The sequence below is a fragment of the Fusarium oxysporum genome, chromosome IX, assembly GCF_013085055.1.
Source record: "Fusarium oxysporum Fo47 chromosome IX, complete sequence".
NCBI lineage: Eukaryota > Fungi > Ascomycota > Sordariomycetes > Hypocreales > Nectriaceae > Fusarium > Fusarium oxysporum.
The window spans coordinates 1,986,334-2,004,289 of record NC_072848.1 but is presented as its reverse complement, the minus strand read 5'-3'; the positions used below and the strand labels follow the sequence as shown (position 1 = coordinate 2,004,289).

The following is a 17,956-nucleotide window of genomic DNA, read 5'->3' as shown; positions in this document are numbered from 1 at the left end:
CGTCTTGTTGTCTGGATGTATTGAGGATAATTGCCTCGTGCTTTGGGACCGTGATTATCCTCTTGCGGATCTTTGTACACTAGCAGGTTTCCTTGGCCTCGAGACGCTGACAGCATTGACAGAGAGTTGGGCGCTGAATGCTTTGTCGAGTTGGCCGTCGCCTTGGCTTGTGTGTACATGCTCATCTGTGCAGACTCAGCTTACCGTCAGTGTCAGCCCTTTAACACTTTGGGCCATCGAGGTATACGACTGCCTATCCAAAGCTGCGCGATAACTCATGAATTCTGTAGTAATCTGGCACGGCTATTCAAACTTCGTTCTTAGTGTTTTGACTCAATCGTTGGCATCGCGGATATCATCCGACTTGACTCTGGGTTTGGTCCATCACCCCTTTACAGATATTCCTACTCCTCAACGTACGCCTAATGATAAGATGTTGATTATTGGCACCAAAGAATGCAACCGATTCTGTCGTCATCAGTCTCGCGTACAAATAATTGAGTTCCCCGGTGCAAAAGGGTCACAAGCAAGACCCGTGGACACCCAGGCCTCTGAGATCGTTCTTTATAGGTTCTACACCATTGACCTATTGCTATGCGATCTTCTCTAGGCGGCTATTCTGGACGGTCAGGATTATCCATTTTCAAGCTACCTTCTGTTTGGACGTGACAATGGCTGTGCCTAGTTACAATTGCATAGTGACATGAAAACTCGTGTCATGTTATAGCACTGAATGATCCTGCCACAAGAACACGGACGTACAACATTAATTGGTGTAATGATCTAGTCTGGTAATGTCACCGTTGAGAATGTGTTTGATAAGCAGGACTCTTCTGCGGATGGTGCAGTAGAGAGAGTCTTGGTTGCATACCTCCGGGTTGATCATCTTCTTGCTCCTCTTTGAATTACCTCCTTTTCTCCGCTCTTCTCTGTAACTGTTGGCTGTGGACCTAAGACTTGAATTGATGTCTGGTTGTCCCTCTTTCATGGGTTCTTGACGAGTTCCATCGGTCAAGTCATTCAAGCCCAGACATCACCTTTTGGTGAGCCGGATTTGATTGATTTCTATTTCAAGCTGCTGCCAGGCCTGATCTGCTCCTGGATCTGGGTAAGTCATCGAATTGGTTGCTTCCGGCGAAGACTTATCACCGGTGCATCCGTCCACGTAAGATCTGACCGGCACCACAGTAAATATCATGAACAGCAACCTGGCGGCGTATGTGTTTCGTTGAGCAGTCGATTGATCGCCATGAGATGGTAGTTAGCTCTTCTGTCTTAGCCAAGACTTGGAGAAGAGCCCTGGAGTTGAATAGCTTCAGTAGCTTGGAGTGCCTGGTGAGACAAGCTTTTCAACACCAACGGCCGGTCGTGATCCGCCCATAGCGCCGGATGTGTATGCCATATCAAGGAGTAGCGTCTGGTCGATCATTATCAACGATATGCAAGACATTATCTGTCTTTCAGGCCAAGATTTGCTATGGGTTCACTGATATACAGGAAATATTCATGCCTAACCTAATATCTTATGATTCCCCTTCATGGCTAGGTCGCTAGTCATGACATGCCAATTAGATATCAAATTCTTACGAATGGTAAGACCATGTAGTATATTCATGTATACATATAGAAAATCATAAGACGATGTTGTAGTAATTTGTTAGGTTGCGCTCACCACCAAATGAATAGGGCAGCCCCTCAAACTGACGACCGAAGCACTCGATCAATGAGGATAATTAGAAAAATACACTCTCATGACTTTAGCTACAGGGTAGCGAAGGAGATGTAATCATGAAGATTAATATCAATAGACCCGCCTTGCCCCTGACCAAGAGTTGGGCACTACTCAGGTTGAGTATCAAGGCTGATGTGGTGCGGATAGACGCGGACGCATCATGAGAACCATGCTAATCTCGATTGAAATTCTCCAGTGACGCACATGGAATCTCGAGATTGAATGTCACTGCCTCGATGCGCAAGACGGCAACAATAGCGGCATACGGGATAGTCTGTCGGCGCGATATGACATGGTATGGCACGACACGACACGACGCGGCGTACCAGGCCGAGTCAGTCATGGCTGACCAAGACGGTTTCGCCGCCTTCTGATGGGAAACGCCCCAAATCTTTGCAAAGTTCCAGAACAGCCTAACATGACTTCTGCTCTTCTACTGACTCTCAGACACGACGCCAGGTTTCGGGTCCATTCCCCCAACTTGTCCATGTTGCCCGAAATCATTTGCACGTATGTCAGCCTCTCCGGCAGTGATTGAGGCAACTCAGATGGACCGTGTTTGCCATGATGGGGACATTAGGTTGAGCTCAAAAATCCCACCGAAAATATTCGGCGACGGGTGTAGGCGTACGGAGGCAACCCAACGCCTCATGGGAATAGCAAAAGAGAAACAAACCTATGGGCATGTTTTGCCAACACCAGCACCCAGAATCTACGGACAAAATGATAAAGGTCTGTTGGAGAGGCTCAGAAGCTGTTCAGTTTCCACTACCTGCAGGGATAGACAGAAACAACAGCCACGGCTGGATGACAGGGCGCAGGGGGCCCACAAACCAAAGGCTGAATAGCGAGAGTGTGCGGATCGGCCAAGAGACAGACTCCCAGAACAGAGTGAGTGAGAGTCTGATTCCAAGTGCCTCCTCACCCGTCCCGTCGATGCACCCCAGGAATGAAGGCAAGAGCTTGAGTCCGGCGTGGCTCCGGGACCAATACCATTCATTCACAGCACGCCGTATGCCTATGGCGTGGCATTTCCCGGAGGCTTGGTGCTCGATATTGATTGAGCAATGGTTCTCCGGCCCCCCCTGTGTCTATCCCTTGGTCCTGGTCCGTCCAAGCTTTCTCCAGACGCGATGGGGACTGATGATTCTAGCTAAAGATTCAGCCCAGACCACCGCGCAATCAGTGTCAATATCACGTCGTGCCGTGCTCGCTCAACTCTATGCTCAGCTCCAGCCCAGGTATGCATGGCATAGCAAAATGTTGTTTGTATTCGTATCATTTTGTCACCTTTTGGTTGATTTGATGCTCCAAGATTGTGACATATGACACATCCTCTTTGTCGCTTGCCGCGGCGAACCCCCAGACCGAAACACATCTGTCGGTGTGTTTACTCGTCATTATGCTGTATGGTAGACGCATACGACTTCCCCTTTCCGCTCAGGGTTCCGCTGGCAATCATCGACCCATGGGAGTGAAACCCCCTCCCTCTTTTTTTGACAATCCTCAGATAGCCCTGCTTCAACATACAGTCATGGGAAATATCATGCATGTCACCGTCAACGACCAAATATCCGTTCTCCCGACTACGTCTCTTTTAGTTAACGCACGCCCATATGTAGCAGAGTTTCCTGACCCAACAGCGATGCATTTTGCTACGTCACTGTCCACGGACTCAGAAAGGCGCACATATTATCTTTGAATGTTAGCAAATTGGGTGTTTGATGATGCAACAGCACACAGCGACAAGGCGGAAAAGAAACCAACCGCCAAGTCCATGTACGAGCCGCGATAGCCAGGGCAACTTCGCCTGGCCCTGCCGATGAGAACCATCACGGGGACGCTAGAGAGGACCTCCTCCCTGTTGCTGTGATGCATGGATGCAAGGTATGAGATAGGATCCACACTTTGAAAGCGAGGCCCCATGCTGTTGGGACTGAACTCTCTCTGTATCCAGTCTCACAGTACTGTACAGTGCCGTATGGTATTTGCTCAGCATACCCCATCATTATCCTCTCAACATTGTGTCTTTCCGAGCGCGATATTCCACGCATGGCTGACTGGCAGAATTGCTGGAAACGTGCGATGAATCGCCAGCTTGATAATTACGTCGGTGGCGGATTCTTTTGCCGGATGGGCGCTGCCGTCGGCATCGCGTTTGCTTGCAGCGTATCTCATTTCCCTGTCACGGAACCTGTCTCAACCTTGAATGTCAAATATCGCAAGGAACCGTGTCAGGATGGGCTCTTGTTAGCATGGTTCTGACGTCCATCTGTTCATAGCGCTCAATCAGTGAGGTTGGGGATATGTTCAGCCTGACCCGTGCCCTGTTCTTTTATCAAATAATAGCCGCAAGAGAAATATCAGCCCCCAGCCTCCAGTCTGTAGACAAAGTTGAGTAATCGGAAGCGGCTGGACGACGATAGCCTGTCAGTTCTGTTAGCCGCGTGGCTGGGCATCTTCAGCACCAGATCTTAGCAGGGGCTGTGAGTTTATCCAATGCCAACCTATCGTAGTTAGGAGTGAAACAACATCCAGGAACGTGCGAAGACCCCGACAAGCCTGTTTCCAGCAACCTAGGTGCCATTCTGTTTTCAGGGAGAGTGAATACGACCAATTCTACAGACCAGCCCAGAAAGCAGTATCATCTGTGTCGTTTCTTTCAGCAACGCATCCGTCCATGTTTCATGATGTGAAGCCACATAACTTTCGTGGCCTATGGGAAGGGGCAAATCTTTGACGTGCCGAGCATCGAGTCAGCTTTGCGCCAAAGAGATAACAGAGAGAACCCTGATAATCGCTTTTCTGTTAATTTCTGCCCCTACCAATTGCAAGGAACTGTCGAATCTCTGAATAGCTGGATTCAGAACATCTTTCCTTAGCAACAGGCTTTGATAGTGGAGGCCAACGATATTGAATCGCCAGTCTCCAGGTCTGTGCTAGCACGCTAGGGCAATTTACGGAGAAGAAGTCCCAATTCCACTTGTGCACCAGGCCCAATTCGACATGCGCTAATGAGCTGAATTGAAGGGCTCTATGCCCACCGCTCTGTAGATCGCTAGCGCCGCTCAGCCCACCAAGATCTGAGTGTCCTCGCGGTGTGGTGGGCCTTCATCAATCATCCAGAAGAAGTGAGATTGGCCCGCAGATCAGTAACATGACTGGTCATCTCGAAAATATCTTCCTCGCACGTACCGTCGGCGAACAGTCGTGAAGCCCGAAGGTGCCAGCTCAAACAAAGTTAACCGGTGCTGTCTGTTCCGCTCCCCGATTTTGTTTGATGTTGCACATGACAAGCCGCCGGCGTGCGGGAGATTCCCAGGACCACGGGAAGCTGAGATCGTGGACCGGCTTCTAACTAGCCCACGTTTGCTGGGAATCAAAGACACCGTCAATGTAGACTAGGCAGACTGCCGTCCACCGTCACACTGGATGGCTTGCCGTAGCCTCACACGTTCCTGGATATGCAAGTGACATCCGCCATCTCGTTAGGACCGGGTGGTCAATGATCTACTGGGTCACTGGAACTAAGGTCCTCTAAACAGCGCTACTGACTGGCTGTTAAAGGTCGCTGCTTGTTTTCTACCCTTGATTCAATAGTGGATAGAGCCCGGCTGGCTGTGTTTCCGAGATATCGGTATCTGTGCGATGCTGGGGCACTGTGGCCGCAATACGGTGCAAGTCTATCTGTGGCATCCAATCTCATCGTATCAGTGATTCGGCTGCCCTCTATAATCATGAAACAAAAATGAGGGATTGTGCGTAATCGCGTTTGTAGAGGTGGCCTTGGACTAGATCGTTGCAGTAAATTGTTAGCAATCAGCCCAGGTGAATTAAGCAACTGGTCCTGTGCCCCTTGTCCAACATCTGCCCCATCTGATAAGATGTATCTGCAGCTGGAAGGGTGACAATTAGGTATTAACTTACTATCTGAAAACGTCCTTCTGCACAATTCGCGATGCACGCCATCTCAGGCTCGCGCGAGCAATTGCCGTGACGTCTCCTCAAGTGATTTCAGATAAAGCCATGAACAGGATATGGCTGTTTCGATCAGAAAGAAACCTTGTATTTGGATGTATTGTTGCATGTGAGCTTCCCCTTCTGGGCAATCTCATCGCTGAAAACTGCTACTCATCATCGACACTGATCGATTCATTCATGGGCTTGCTCAGCCAACGGGGATGAATGAATTTGTCTTTCAATTGACACAAACTCATCTTCCATCCAGATTGACTTCAGTGCTGAGCAGGGACACCAAAGCCGGCAAACCGTCCGTTGATATGCACACACCTGCGATCGAAAGATGTCGGAGACGGCTTATCCCATTCTAAGTTAGTATGAAGCCACTAAGTCAGCAAGATTTCCAGTGGGTTGGTATCGTCGTTGGACTGTTTGAGTCTTCTTGCAAAAGCGTCGGTCAATGGAAATCTTCAAGCTCGATCTTCAATTGTTTTTGCTGCGTCTTGTGATGGTGCAAAATGGGGTAGGCCAATGACAGGGGTTACTCACCGCCTTGAAACTGTGTATGTTTCCAAGAAATACAGGCGCATGTGGGCCATAGTTGACGGGAGTGACGAGCTTCGAATATCGTTCTTGGCCAGTCTTCGTACAGCGGTGCTCAACCCTAGCATGCTGTCGGTCTAGACAACTGCTCCCCTGCAGAAATTGGCAAAGTGTGCATCAATGGGGTCCTCTGTCCCATTTGTGTGGACCCATGTCCAAAGGTAATGTCGCAAAAGAAATCCAGCATGCTTGCTTTATCATATTTGTCTGCAAGCTCGCCCTGCGTAACAATTGGACGTTCGAATGAATGCATCGAATCGAAGGCGGTCAGGAAGGGAACCCAGGAGGGGTTGCATTCACGAAGCATCAAAATTGAGAGACGAATGTGCCTCTGAACCCCACCTGAAATCATGATTTGCTGGTACGAAAAGACGAACTTCATTGCTTCATGCCGGTAGTCAGTTGTAGACCAGCAAATCTACCAACAACTCCAGTTCCCCGCAACTTGGACAAAACACTAAAGGCTCCAAATCACCCTAACCAAGTATGAGACTTGTCTCCTGGACTGCGGACAAAAACGCGGTTGGAAAGCGAGTCAGGGCTGAGGAAGCAATTCTGTCGCTACATGACAGGGGAGCTAGGACACACTTAGGTTGTCCTCCATGTGCGGGCGCGTGAACTGGCGCCCAAGTGACCCGACCACACCATTGGCGTTGTCCAGTCCCCCCACACGGCGATCTCGGACACGATGATTTGATAAGTTGGGGGAATTGGCAGTCAATGGACCCTGAGCCTCAGTAGAATAGCTTCCAGCTAAGTCCTTCAGGACTTGGGTGAAGGCCCCTGAGAGATGAACGGCTAGCAGGTGTGATCAGGAATCAGCCTAGACAGCGTGTCCAGGTGTCTATGCATCTATGCCAAGAAGGAAATGAGAAGCTGTTCCGCCTGCATATCAGGCGCACGGACAAATTTGCTGGGTTGACGTCGGCCCTGATGGTGAAGGTGTGGGTGTCACTCTGGCACAGTGCTTCAGATGGAAAACCAGAGACCCTCGACGTTGCAAACCTAGCCCCCAATAAAAACGCCGACCAACGGTGGTGGGACGACTCCTCTACCTCATGTCGCAAAAGAGCTATAATTCGTGAGAGTCGCACAGGGGCCCAGCCACCCAAGCACAAGTGCTAGAATCGGCATGGGTTGCGCATCAGTGGATACTCCACGTGAGCACCAGTTGAGACTGTCTCGTAGGTTCAGTGGAAACACAGAACCAAGTCAACACGTGGAGCGTTCTTAAATGTTTCCATTCTGGTTGTGCAACAGCAATGGTGTCATTCGGTCCAAAATAGTGGCAGGCCAATTTATGCGTAATGGAACTTGGGCCGTATCATGTCAATATCGACGATATGAGAACTTGGATCAACCGAGGGCCATAGACAACGATATTACGGCAGCTTCATAAAAGCTTCCCCTGCTTGACTGGGGCAAGAGTTGGGGCTCACGGCCCAGTCGCTTGGTTGGGCGATATTCGACTGTCATTGGCCCAGTGAACGAAGCGTCTGCATATGTGTTGTCAGACACCGTATTGATGCATCGCGGTGTGGTGCGGCAAAAGTGACAATCCTGCTGCTGTTCTTGGTTGCGGAGGCATTGAGACTTGAGTCGTATTGGCTCCCTGTGACTTGGAGTTTTGTTCTGAATGAATTGACGAACAGGTTAGCTGAAGTACCTGGCTAATGAAGTAAGGTAATCCACTTATTGGCTTAGAGAGACACCAGCCAGCTAGGCCTACTGTGCCTCTTTGGGGCATTTAGGCCCTTTTAGTTCCTCCCAGATGCTCGGGTCGCTTAGGATCTTGTTTAACTAGACCCTGGATTTTCTCGGACAGATCATTCGACTAGAAATGTGCCAAACCTGCCAGGATGTTAAAAATGTGTGGCTAGATCGTCCACAAATAAAGAAGCCAAGAAGCAGCTCCTGTTTGCAATACTGTGCGAGGCTGTGTGCGAAGAGAAAAGCTGACAAGGCTGAAACAGGCAGACGTCTGGCATCCTCTTGCTTGGATATCTGATCAATGTTTGTTGATGAGATAAAACAAGTACCTAGATGTGGTGGCCGTAGAGAGTGTGGAGAAGAAGCCAAGTCGAGATTTTGAAGATATGGAGGTACCTACCTACCTCATCTCCCTTCCCCTTCCGATTTTGATTTCCATCAAAGTCAAACAGGCGGCCCCTAGCATCTAGAATCTTTGTGGAAAGGTCATAGACCTGAATCTCTAGCAGACAAACAGCCAGTTGATGAATTCACAATTTTCCGAACTAAGGACATAGGACAGAGGATCCAATCAGCTCTCGATCCAGAGTGCTTCTGATTTGAACCATGGAGCCATACCTTTAAATAAAAAAAGAAAGATTGGCAATACAGAATTATACTTTGATTTAGCTTTCAGTAATACTTCCTCTCTCTGAAAAATATTTCGACTTAAAATTCTATGAATATTGATTGGTGCTTCTACAATAATGCTCACCACGTACAGTGCTTCGTATATGGCACAAGGAAACTCAGTGCGCTGTGCGAGCCATTGGAGTTTCTTATCCATTTCTTTGAGTTACACATATGCAGTCGAAAAAAAAAAAAAAAAAAAAAAAAAAGAGCCAGAGATGATCAAGTAACGTGTCCGTCCATCTGACTGATGTCAAATTTCTCGGTCACTCTCCTTCATCTTGTGTTGCCTTCCAACATAACCTTCGTCCTTCCTGTGCGACAACTTACCAGTCAAATTGGACCGACTCTTCGTACGCCAATCCGACAATCTATCACGCGCCCTACCTGTTTCTGATACGTACAAGGTGCCGAGGATGCAGCATTTCCCTGTCCCTGCCTGTTACAGTATCAGCCACAATGCCATGGCATCGATATCAGCATACCAGCATACTATACCTGAGGTAGAGAGCGAGCGGAAGAATGATCATGGCGACTCTTACAACAAGGTCAACTGGACGACAGCCACTGTGCGCGCTGTGGACTGCCGATATGGCGCTGTTTCTGATACCGTTTCATCCCTCTTCCAAAGGCGCCAAATCATAGCGCCCACCGATCTCAAAAACCAAGTAAACGCATTCTAGGGCTGAACTAAATACAAGAGACCAGAGCCACTACTTGCCCATCCCCTGAAGCCAACTTGAAAATGGCGGATACGGAAACCTTAGCCCGATCAACGGCGCCGGCATCCAAACATTTGCTAGAGGATGATGGCCTGCACGTCAGGGACTTGTCGATTCCACATCGACCAACTATTTCACGTTGGCACGTCACAAACAAGCTCGCTATCATAGCATCGCGTGTGTTGCGCAGCGAAATTGTCGTTACACAACCGTGTCGCGGAGAATATTCTGATCCATCCTTGAGCTAGGCTTGCGCTCGACTGTAACTAGCGTGTGCTGGGAACCACGATGCTGGGCTCATTCACACCCATTGGGGTATCGCCGCCACGTTCTTCGGCCTCGACTCTACGGCAGATGCCCGTACGCGTACGATACGAATACTCTGTCTTGATTGCTTGTAAAAGTCTCGGTGTTGGCCTTGAGTCAGTTGAGGTCACAAGAGGATTCTGCAATCTCTCCCTCCGTCGGCCGTGGCAATCCGCGTGCCCGGTAACCCCATTCATTCTCTTTGATCGATGACCTCTTTCGCCCATTGGCACCCTGTCGACAAAGCTCGCTATCGGTAACTAATTGCTAACCCCTCTTTGGACTTAATTAGCCAAGCCCCGAGCTGCATTCAACACAAGCATCCTGGACGCCTCTTTCTGTGGTTCAATCACAGCCACGTCGAGCTTGATTGGGCCAGTGGAAAAAGCCGCAGATCTACGGCGTACCCATGCACAGTACGTACAGTATTTTAGTGGAGGAGGTTCCGTCCGAGGATGATGGAGGGTGGGCAAGGGTGGACATTCCTTTGGGCCCTTGGATCCTGTACGGGGTTGTCCTCTGAGTGGACCTTGGTTACCAGAGCGCAGGGCACGCGGTGACTACCCATGTCATTCATCTTCTCTCCCTGGTCAACCTCACCATCATGCTGGCTTCGTGATGGCCCTCGACAGCAGGGCAGAGCTCGCGTTACAACCGTGTCTCCCAGACGTCGTGCCTTTCCGGCCGAAGACAACATTCAGCCTCGATAATCTGACAAAGCATGATCAAGACCATAGCGTACAATGGACCCATTCAATGGAAGATGAACAAGAAGACCAATCATGACCAAATTCGCCGATTTTCTTCTACACACACTCCGTCACCAAATTCGCAAGTCATCATCCTGCGTGTGTGATTGCACCCAAACAAGGGGGGATATTGATGAGCAAAGCAAAGACCACCTCCCATTCCCAGCCAGCAGGACAGGCGCAGATTCCAGGACACACACAGTAAGGTCAGGTAGCTAGCTACCTTGACAGGGGACAGGGATCTCCCGTTCCTCTGGCTCAGCACGCTGCCTTTGATGCGTTGCTTCTTTCCAGCAGCACGGGGGTGCATTTCTCATTTGGATTTTCATTATTGGTAAGGATAATATGACAAATTCGAGAAAAGAAGGGAAAAAAATTCAATTCCAGGAAGTTCTCTTTTTCTCCCCTTCCTCTTACCTCCGCATAGCCCCAAACTCGACAGCAAATTCCTCTTCGTACGCCATACGAATTCGAGTTTTACCTCAACCTTCCATAAGGTCTCCCCTGAAAGGACGCTTAGTCTTTCTCGTAATTACTCGCCGCTTTCGCTCAAAGACCAACGAGTCAGCGGCTCCCGGCACCGGCGACGTGGGGATTCCTCGGCAGAACGATCGACCTCAAGCTAGCAGATTTCTTGCCTGTGAGCCAAGTCTAGCCCAGTCTAGCTGGTCCAGTCCAGGCCATCCACCATCTGTCGCACTACGACGGAAATACCCCAACTTGGATTCATTTGCTGTGCTTTTTGCTACAGTAATCGACATCGCTGCAAAAATTGCACCCAAACTCGCACGCCCCTCTCGTTCGAACAAACACACGCTATCCACCAAGGTCGATAAGCGCAGGATCCCACTGCCACTGCCCTGGGTTAAGTTGTGCTGGAGTGTGTTGGCTAGACCGTCCCATCCCATTCTGCTCACTCGCTCCCTGTCCCTACTGTGCGGTACGTTACCGACTGTTTCGCGTCGACCCGTTGCACTTCGGTATCTTCCAGCCTAGCAAACAAGTCAGACCAGTCCAGTTCGACTGTCATCCAAACCTCGACGCGCATACCTACATACATACAACTCATACATACGTTCGTTACGCTTCCTTGACGGCTGGTCCCACCGATATCAACAACTTTTTGCCCCCAAGGCCGAGGAGTGTACGTTGCCCATCACACTCCGTCGTTCATTTCTCGCCTTGGGACCTTACAATAATTATTCGGTCCCGCACCTCTTCGAGTTCTCCGTCATTACAGGAGGCTTCTTGCGTAGACGTACGTATAGCACACAGAAGCACACGCCCCCCCCACCCCTGCACGGTCTTGAGTCGCTCTTAGAAAGACGAGAGTCAGTGTATCGTGGGAAGATACACTTTGGCACACCCTGCCCATCTCAGGCTTTTAGGCGCTAGACCCTCTTTGCTTCTGGGCTCTCGGCAGAGCCACCGTACCAGACCGATTTCAACATCGCACTATATTAGTGCGTCGCTCCCCAAGAACTACGGGCGACTTAGCCCGACCTCTCTGTGATCGAGGAAAAGCGAACTATCCTTGCCCTAGGCTCCATTCCCCCATCTCTATCTCCCCTCCCCAGCAAGATCCGCGCTCAAGGACTCGGCCTAGGAGCTCGCATCACGCACTTAACCATAAACCAACCTTTGGTCTTGCAAACGGCGCTACTACTGCCGCCGCCAACAACATATACTGCCGCGCCGCCGCAAGTCTTGTTGCAAGCGCTTCAGCCATATTACACTTCTTTCCCCTGCTACTGGCAAACACCAACTTGACGCGGGTCTGAGCTAAAACCTCGCCGGCCATTTCTTTATCATCAGCCCCGTGGAGCTGTAGCATGTCTCTGGTGCCAACACAGCAACCTCATACTTTTGTTGACAACCACGCATCGTTGCATTCTGCTTCCAATATCGCGAAACTTGGTTCCGAGGCGACCCTTGACACGCTCCTCAGCTCTCCCAACTCTATGGAACGAAGTGCTACGGAGTACTCGCAGTCAGGTTTGCCTTCGCCCTATCCAAGCAACTTCGGCGACACCAATTCTGAAGGTTCGAGGGCAGATCACGCATCTGCTGCGCAATATCCTGTCAAGCAGGAAGTCAACTATTCAACCTCAGCCACTCCCACCTCCGAGTACGGCGTCTATCCTCAGTCAGCCCGATCAGGATCTTTCCCAGAGCACGTCCAGCGTTCATACCACCCTGCCAGCAGCACCAGCACTGGAGGTATGGCGCAACAACAGAACAGTCCGTCAATGCCCCAGCAGGATGGGCGTAGCCATCAGACCCATCCGGTCAAATCTGACAACGATGTTCCTATAGATCCGTCCATCGCCGCGCCGAGCCCAACTTACGCTTCGTATGGGCAGCATTCCCCCTACGCGCCTAACCCAGACATGACACACAGTTACTCTCACCCCGGCGGCGGCATGTATGCGCAGCCTCGGCCAGACTGGGCTGGTTACCCTCAGCACGGAGGTGCGCCTTTGACTCCCGGCCACCCAGTTTACGCCCAAAACCCTGCTTCAGCGCCACCTCAAGCACGACCAAACCAGGTATGTTGGGACTCTTGCAGACATGCTCAAGAGTGAACTGGAACGGGGAGAGTGCAATGCGCGCACGTTGAAGATGTGGGAAGCGCGTTGATTGTTCCAATTTTGGTTCAGCTTTATGGATTGCCTGCTACTCGACATACGATCATTACTAACATTCTCAGGTTTACTCCTTCGTTCCCATTCCAGGTGCGCAACAGCATAAACGACCTAGGCGACGATACGAGGAGATCGAGCGCATGTACAAGTGTGGATGGAATGGCTGTGAAAAGGCCTATGGTACACTGAACCACTTGAATGCTCACGTTACCATGCAGTCTCACGGACAGAAGCGAACACCCGAAGGTAAGCTGCTCACGACTGCGCAGATATGTTTCTCGATGAGCACATATGCCTAACAAATGACTATAGAATTCAAGGAGATTCGCAAGGAGTGGAAGCAGAGGAAGAAGGAAGAGGAAGCCAACCGAAAGGCTGAAGAGGAGCGACAACGCCAGGCTGCTGCCGCCGCTGCTGCTCAAAATGGAGGTGGCGATCCTCAAGGTCCTGATGGCACGCCTACCTCATCTTATCCTGGCCGAACAGTTCAGCTGCCTCCCATCGGATACCAGCCTGCTCAGTACCCGCCACCACCTTCTGGCGTTCCACAGCAGCCTCTTCCCGACTATAACAACAGCCATATGTACTCGAATTATCAACCTCACTCACCTTACGCGCAGCCCAGTCAGGGCATTCCTTACCAATGTATGTCGCAGAGGCAGAGGGTGGCTTAGTGGATGAACTAACCAGGCTTAGCAAACGGTGGTCAACCCCCAAGCCACTAAGACGGATGGTTAAGCAAGGATCAAGGTACTAGAGGAGGAAACTCACCAAAAGTCAGAAAGAAGATTAATACCCGCTGTACTATATTGGAACGATCACTGTGCTTCTGAGCTGCCATCAGTTTGACCTGATGCGACCTTCAGAGAGCATGGCCGATTTGGAGGGGAAGAAACGCAATCAACGTTTACTCGGCCCGGTAATTACTCCTCTACTTCGACTCGCATAGCCCCTTGGCTGGTCCCAGACCTTCATTGGGTTTCCTGCATACCCTTTCAACTATTGGACCTTTTTTTCTTGGTTTCATTTCTTGGAGTTATACGTATATGCCCTCAAGAAGATCTTGAGATGAGGAGTTGCCAAATTCTTTTCACCAGCATCAGGCTCTGGTCAGGGGTGGGCGGTCCTGGAGGTTTGGCGTGTTTATTTGCATTTACGACGATCTGTTATGTTTGGGAGGCCTGTCCAACCCAACCGCAGCAATCTGTTTGCGGTAGCGGAGGGCATGGCCACCGATTTGCTCTCGCATATGTGTGGTCAATGGTGTGATGGGATTGAAGATATGTTTATTATACGACGGCCTCACTTAAACTTGTCAAAGGGGCCAATCAGGGGGGGTACGAATAGATGCATCGACAGTATATGATGATTGCATGGGCGGTAACATTCTGTGAAATGAGTACATTTTTTAAGCCACAATTGTTAAAAAGTTCCATGTTTAACTTAAATCGTGCCCTCTCCGTGAACAATTACATTGCCATTTTGGGCCTTAAATGAATCAAAGTGCGGAACAATGAGTAAACTTGTGATGATGATTTATTTACACTCAAGTCCTCATAACGGTTACTTCAGAATGCGACAAAGATTTAGTGAACCGGTCTGTCGGGTCACAAGTCAGCCCTATCTCTTTTCAGAAGAGGCGAAATCGATCAAGACACATCGGAATGATGCTTAAACCTGGTTAAGCGTGGGTGGCGTGCCGTAGTAGGGATGTGTTGCACATAATACTGCAGCAAAGGGATAGGATGGGATGGGGGTGGTTGAGTTATGTTGCTGTGTTACAGACGCTAATCTACGCGGATAGTCTCAAGTCCAAGTCAAGGGTGTGAAATAACAAAAGAGCCCAAAGGCAAGGATTGTAGATTGGGTGATGGTGGTGATGGGCAAGGCAAAGGGTAGAGAAGGGAAAGGTCGGGTAACACAAGACATGGAAGCGCCTGACGTACATGTGTAGTGCACGTTAGCTTATTAACAAGGAGGTGAATGGAAGTGGTCTGATCATGTCTCTCGGCTTTAAGCAACGCCAAGTGGAGGGGGCGAAAACGATATATCCAGCAGATCTATAGATTGGCGAGAGGCCAGTGTGTGGTGTGTGCGTATGCGTATGCGTCTGGTGTACGTATGCGGTTGGTGTTGATGACCCGACAGCCCAGTAGACTAGATAGATACTCGAGAGGATCTACAGCCGGGATGTGATGAAAGGGGGAATGTGAGAAGTTATGGATGAAGTTGTATTCTACGGCGCTGCTCGAGGTCCATGCATCTGCTGCGCATATATAATATGGATACAAATGTTGGATAGAGTTTCATGATATAGACAAGGGTTGTAATGTAACTCGAGTCAGGAGAGAATTACTCAAGAAATGCCATTGAACGAGAGTTAATGAGTCAGTCCTCTTCAAGGAGCACTATTCTGCGATGCATCTGGACACGATGCTCGCAGCCTTATAAACCACCGTTGAATGCAGATAAGCTACGGTGCTGTAACGTCTCATCGAGAAAGGGGACTAAAGTAAACAAGGGGGGCGTGTACAGCAGCGCGTGCAAAAAGGCCTAGCAAGGGGAAATTCCAACTAGAACAAAAAAGTGAACCAACTAACTTATACCAAGACCAAAGCGAAGCGAAACAAGGCGAGAAAAGTGCGTGCGTAGCGTGCAGCCAAAGGACCCCAAAGTGTGCGTGTGCGTGTGTGTGTGTGACTGATGCCGTTGCGGATGAACAAGGGGGCGACCACACGGCGCTAGGAGAATTTAGCCGCTCGTCTTTTAGCACCTACTCACTGACGTTACTTGCAAGCCCAGCAAAGTGAATTGTCAGGTAACACAAGGAAAGACAAGAGGAGAGACAAGACATGGGCCATGCCCCTTTGTTGGGGTCTGGAATTGTTTCGTGTCGGTATATGCTTACCCCATGGAACTAAATTTTCGCATGGTGTAGAACTCTGTCTAGGCTGGTCTTGTTAGTTCCTTTGTCTCGGGACGTCAAACCAAGGTTTACACGCCTGAACGGCAATGGCTGGCCGTTGAATACATATTTTATACTTTCTCAACGGTGTGGAGATTTAGAGTCTGAGACGGGTGTGAAGTTTGATGGATTCAGGTACGTGATACGAGACTATTTGACGGGTTGTCTTCGAGTTCAACGGTATGACACGATGATTTGGCTGCTGTGTCACAGACAAGGCTGAGGTTACAGAGCACACGGTTAAATTGAACTACATGGATATATATTGAAGTTGGCTGCATATGTCAGTCCAACCACAAATTAATAACCAGAAGTACAGTATCTAATTTTCCGGGATACTTTATACTCGTTATTGTGACCTTGGAATAAATTGCTGTCATGTTTCATCGTAGATGTGGGACGATTTATCTCTGAACGCCATCACACGCCACCAAGAGATTGTCCACCAGTATACTCTATACTCAATGATGCTCTGTTGTAGAAGAATACTCACCTGTTAGAGGAATCTATACTCAATAATTAAGGTGTTTCTTTCAGTAGACAAAATCCGGCAGTACGACTATCGGTCATTCCGAGCCTGAGCCAGGGTTTATGCACAAGCTCTGCATGGTAGTAAACTTACGCCGCACACGGACGCACGCAAAGCATCCTTGACCGGCACTTACGGGATCCATGATAGTGGCAGTGTTTGCTCTAGCATCGATCCATAGCAGGGCTCTACCTCGTTGCGGTTAATGTGTGGTGACGTTGCAGGGAGCCAGGAAGGATGCGATGTCGAAACAGGGCGTGCGGTGGAGGAACAAACCATCAGCTTTTGGGATGACAGCTGAAAGGATGGTTCTTGGCGGCTATATGATCGTGGATATAGCGTATGTTGTGTTTCACATACAAAGCCTCGACTATTCTGGACTGCTAGGTTTAGTAACTCTTGGATAAGCCTATCGAGATGGTGATTGAGTGACCATGCAGCATCGGGTGCATCAGCATCACTACCGACGTTGCAGTTCGAATCGTCAAATTCGCTTTGTATTCAGTTTCACGACAGATTATCAGGTGAGTACAGCAGTGGGCCAAATGACCGCTAAACATCAAATTTGGAGGCTTGCGGGAATGCGGTTCGGGACGAACACAAGGCAGCCAGAAATCTAAACGTGCTTTTGCTCAGGGGATGCATCAACTCAGTCCCATTGTAGGACCGATTACTTGAACAGATGCTTTCCTCTTAGTTCTCAAGCAAGTGCTGAAGTTTGAGATATCCATGACTCCAAGACTTGAGGGGGTGGCATGATACTCACAGTTTCACATGATACAGAGTTGCTGAGAAGATTTGAGAGTAATTTTTGCTTGTGATGATATCCAAGTACTGTATTAACCTAATATCAAAAACTGGTCTTTGCGGTCAAATTATTTCTTTTTCGCCTTGCCGAAGTGATGCTCAGAGTATTGACGAAAAAAAGCGGGATAAGGTAATATCAGGCAATCAGTCACCACATCGCAGTCAAGTTCATACATTATCTCAGCGGTAAATTTGGACCACAACTGCGTTGTTCGATAAATGAGCCGTCTCCGTTTATAATATCAATTTCCTTGATCCCGTTGTCTCAGAACGTCATTCAGCTCCTTCGTGCCTTTTGCTGATGACGTGCTGTCGTGCATAGGCCGTGCCACGCGGTCAAAGAAAGTCCTGGATACGAAGAGAAATGTGAAGTCAAACACGCAAAGAAATGGCCATATGAAACCTGGAACCTTTATCGAATTTAGAAGGGCATCCCAAAAATTCACTAAGTTCAGGTAAAGTACCCACGGGTATCTAGCATTGTATCACATCTGATAAGGTTTCTCCCATTCATTACCTGGGCTGCCTACTTTTTTTTTGCTACCCCGCCATCGACTGA

General features: G+C 49.3%; 1 protein-coding gene across 1 annotated transcript; it reads left to right on the top strand.

The window, feature by feature from the left end:
• Nucleotides 1-12,283: 12,283 nt before the first annotated feature.
• On the top strand, nt 12,284-13,821 carry FOBCDRAFT_206453 (uncharacterized protein; the record flags this gene model as incomplete). The annotated part of the gene is made up of 4 exons (XM_031190205.2): nt 12,284-13,000; nt 13,162-13,342; nt 13,409-13,741; nt 13,793-13,821. The coding sequence occupies 4 exons, from the start codon at nt 12,284-12,286 to the stop codon at nt 13,819-13,821; spliced, it is 1,260 nt and encodes a 419-aa protein (XP_031034190.1).
• Nucleotides 13,822-17,956: the final 4,135 nt, after the last annotated feature.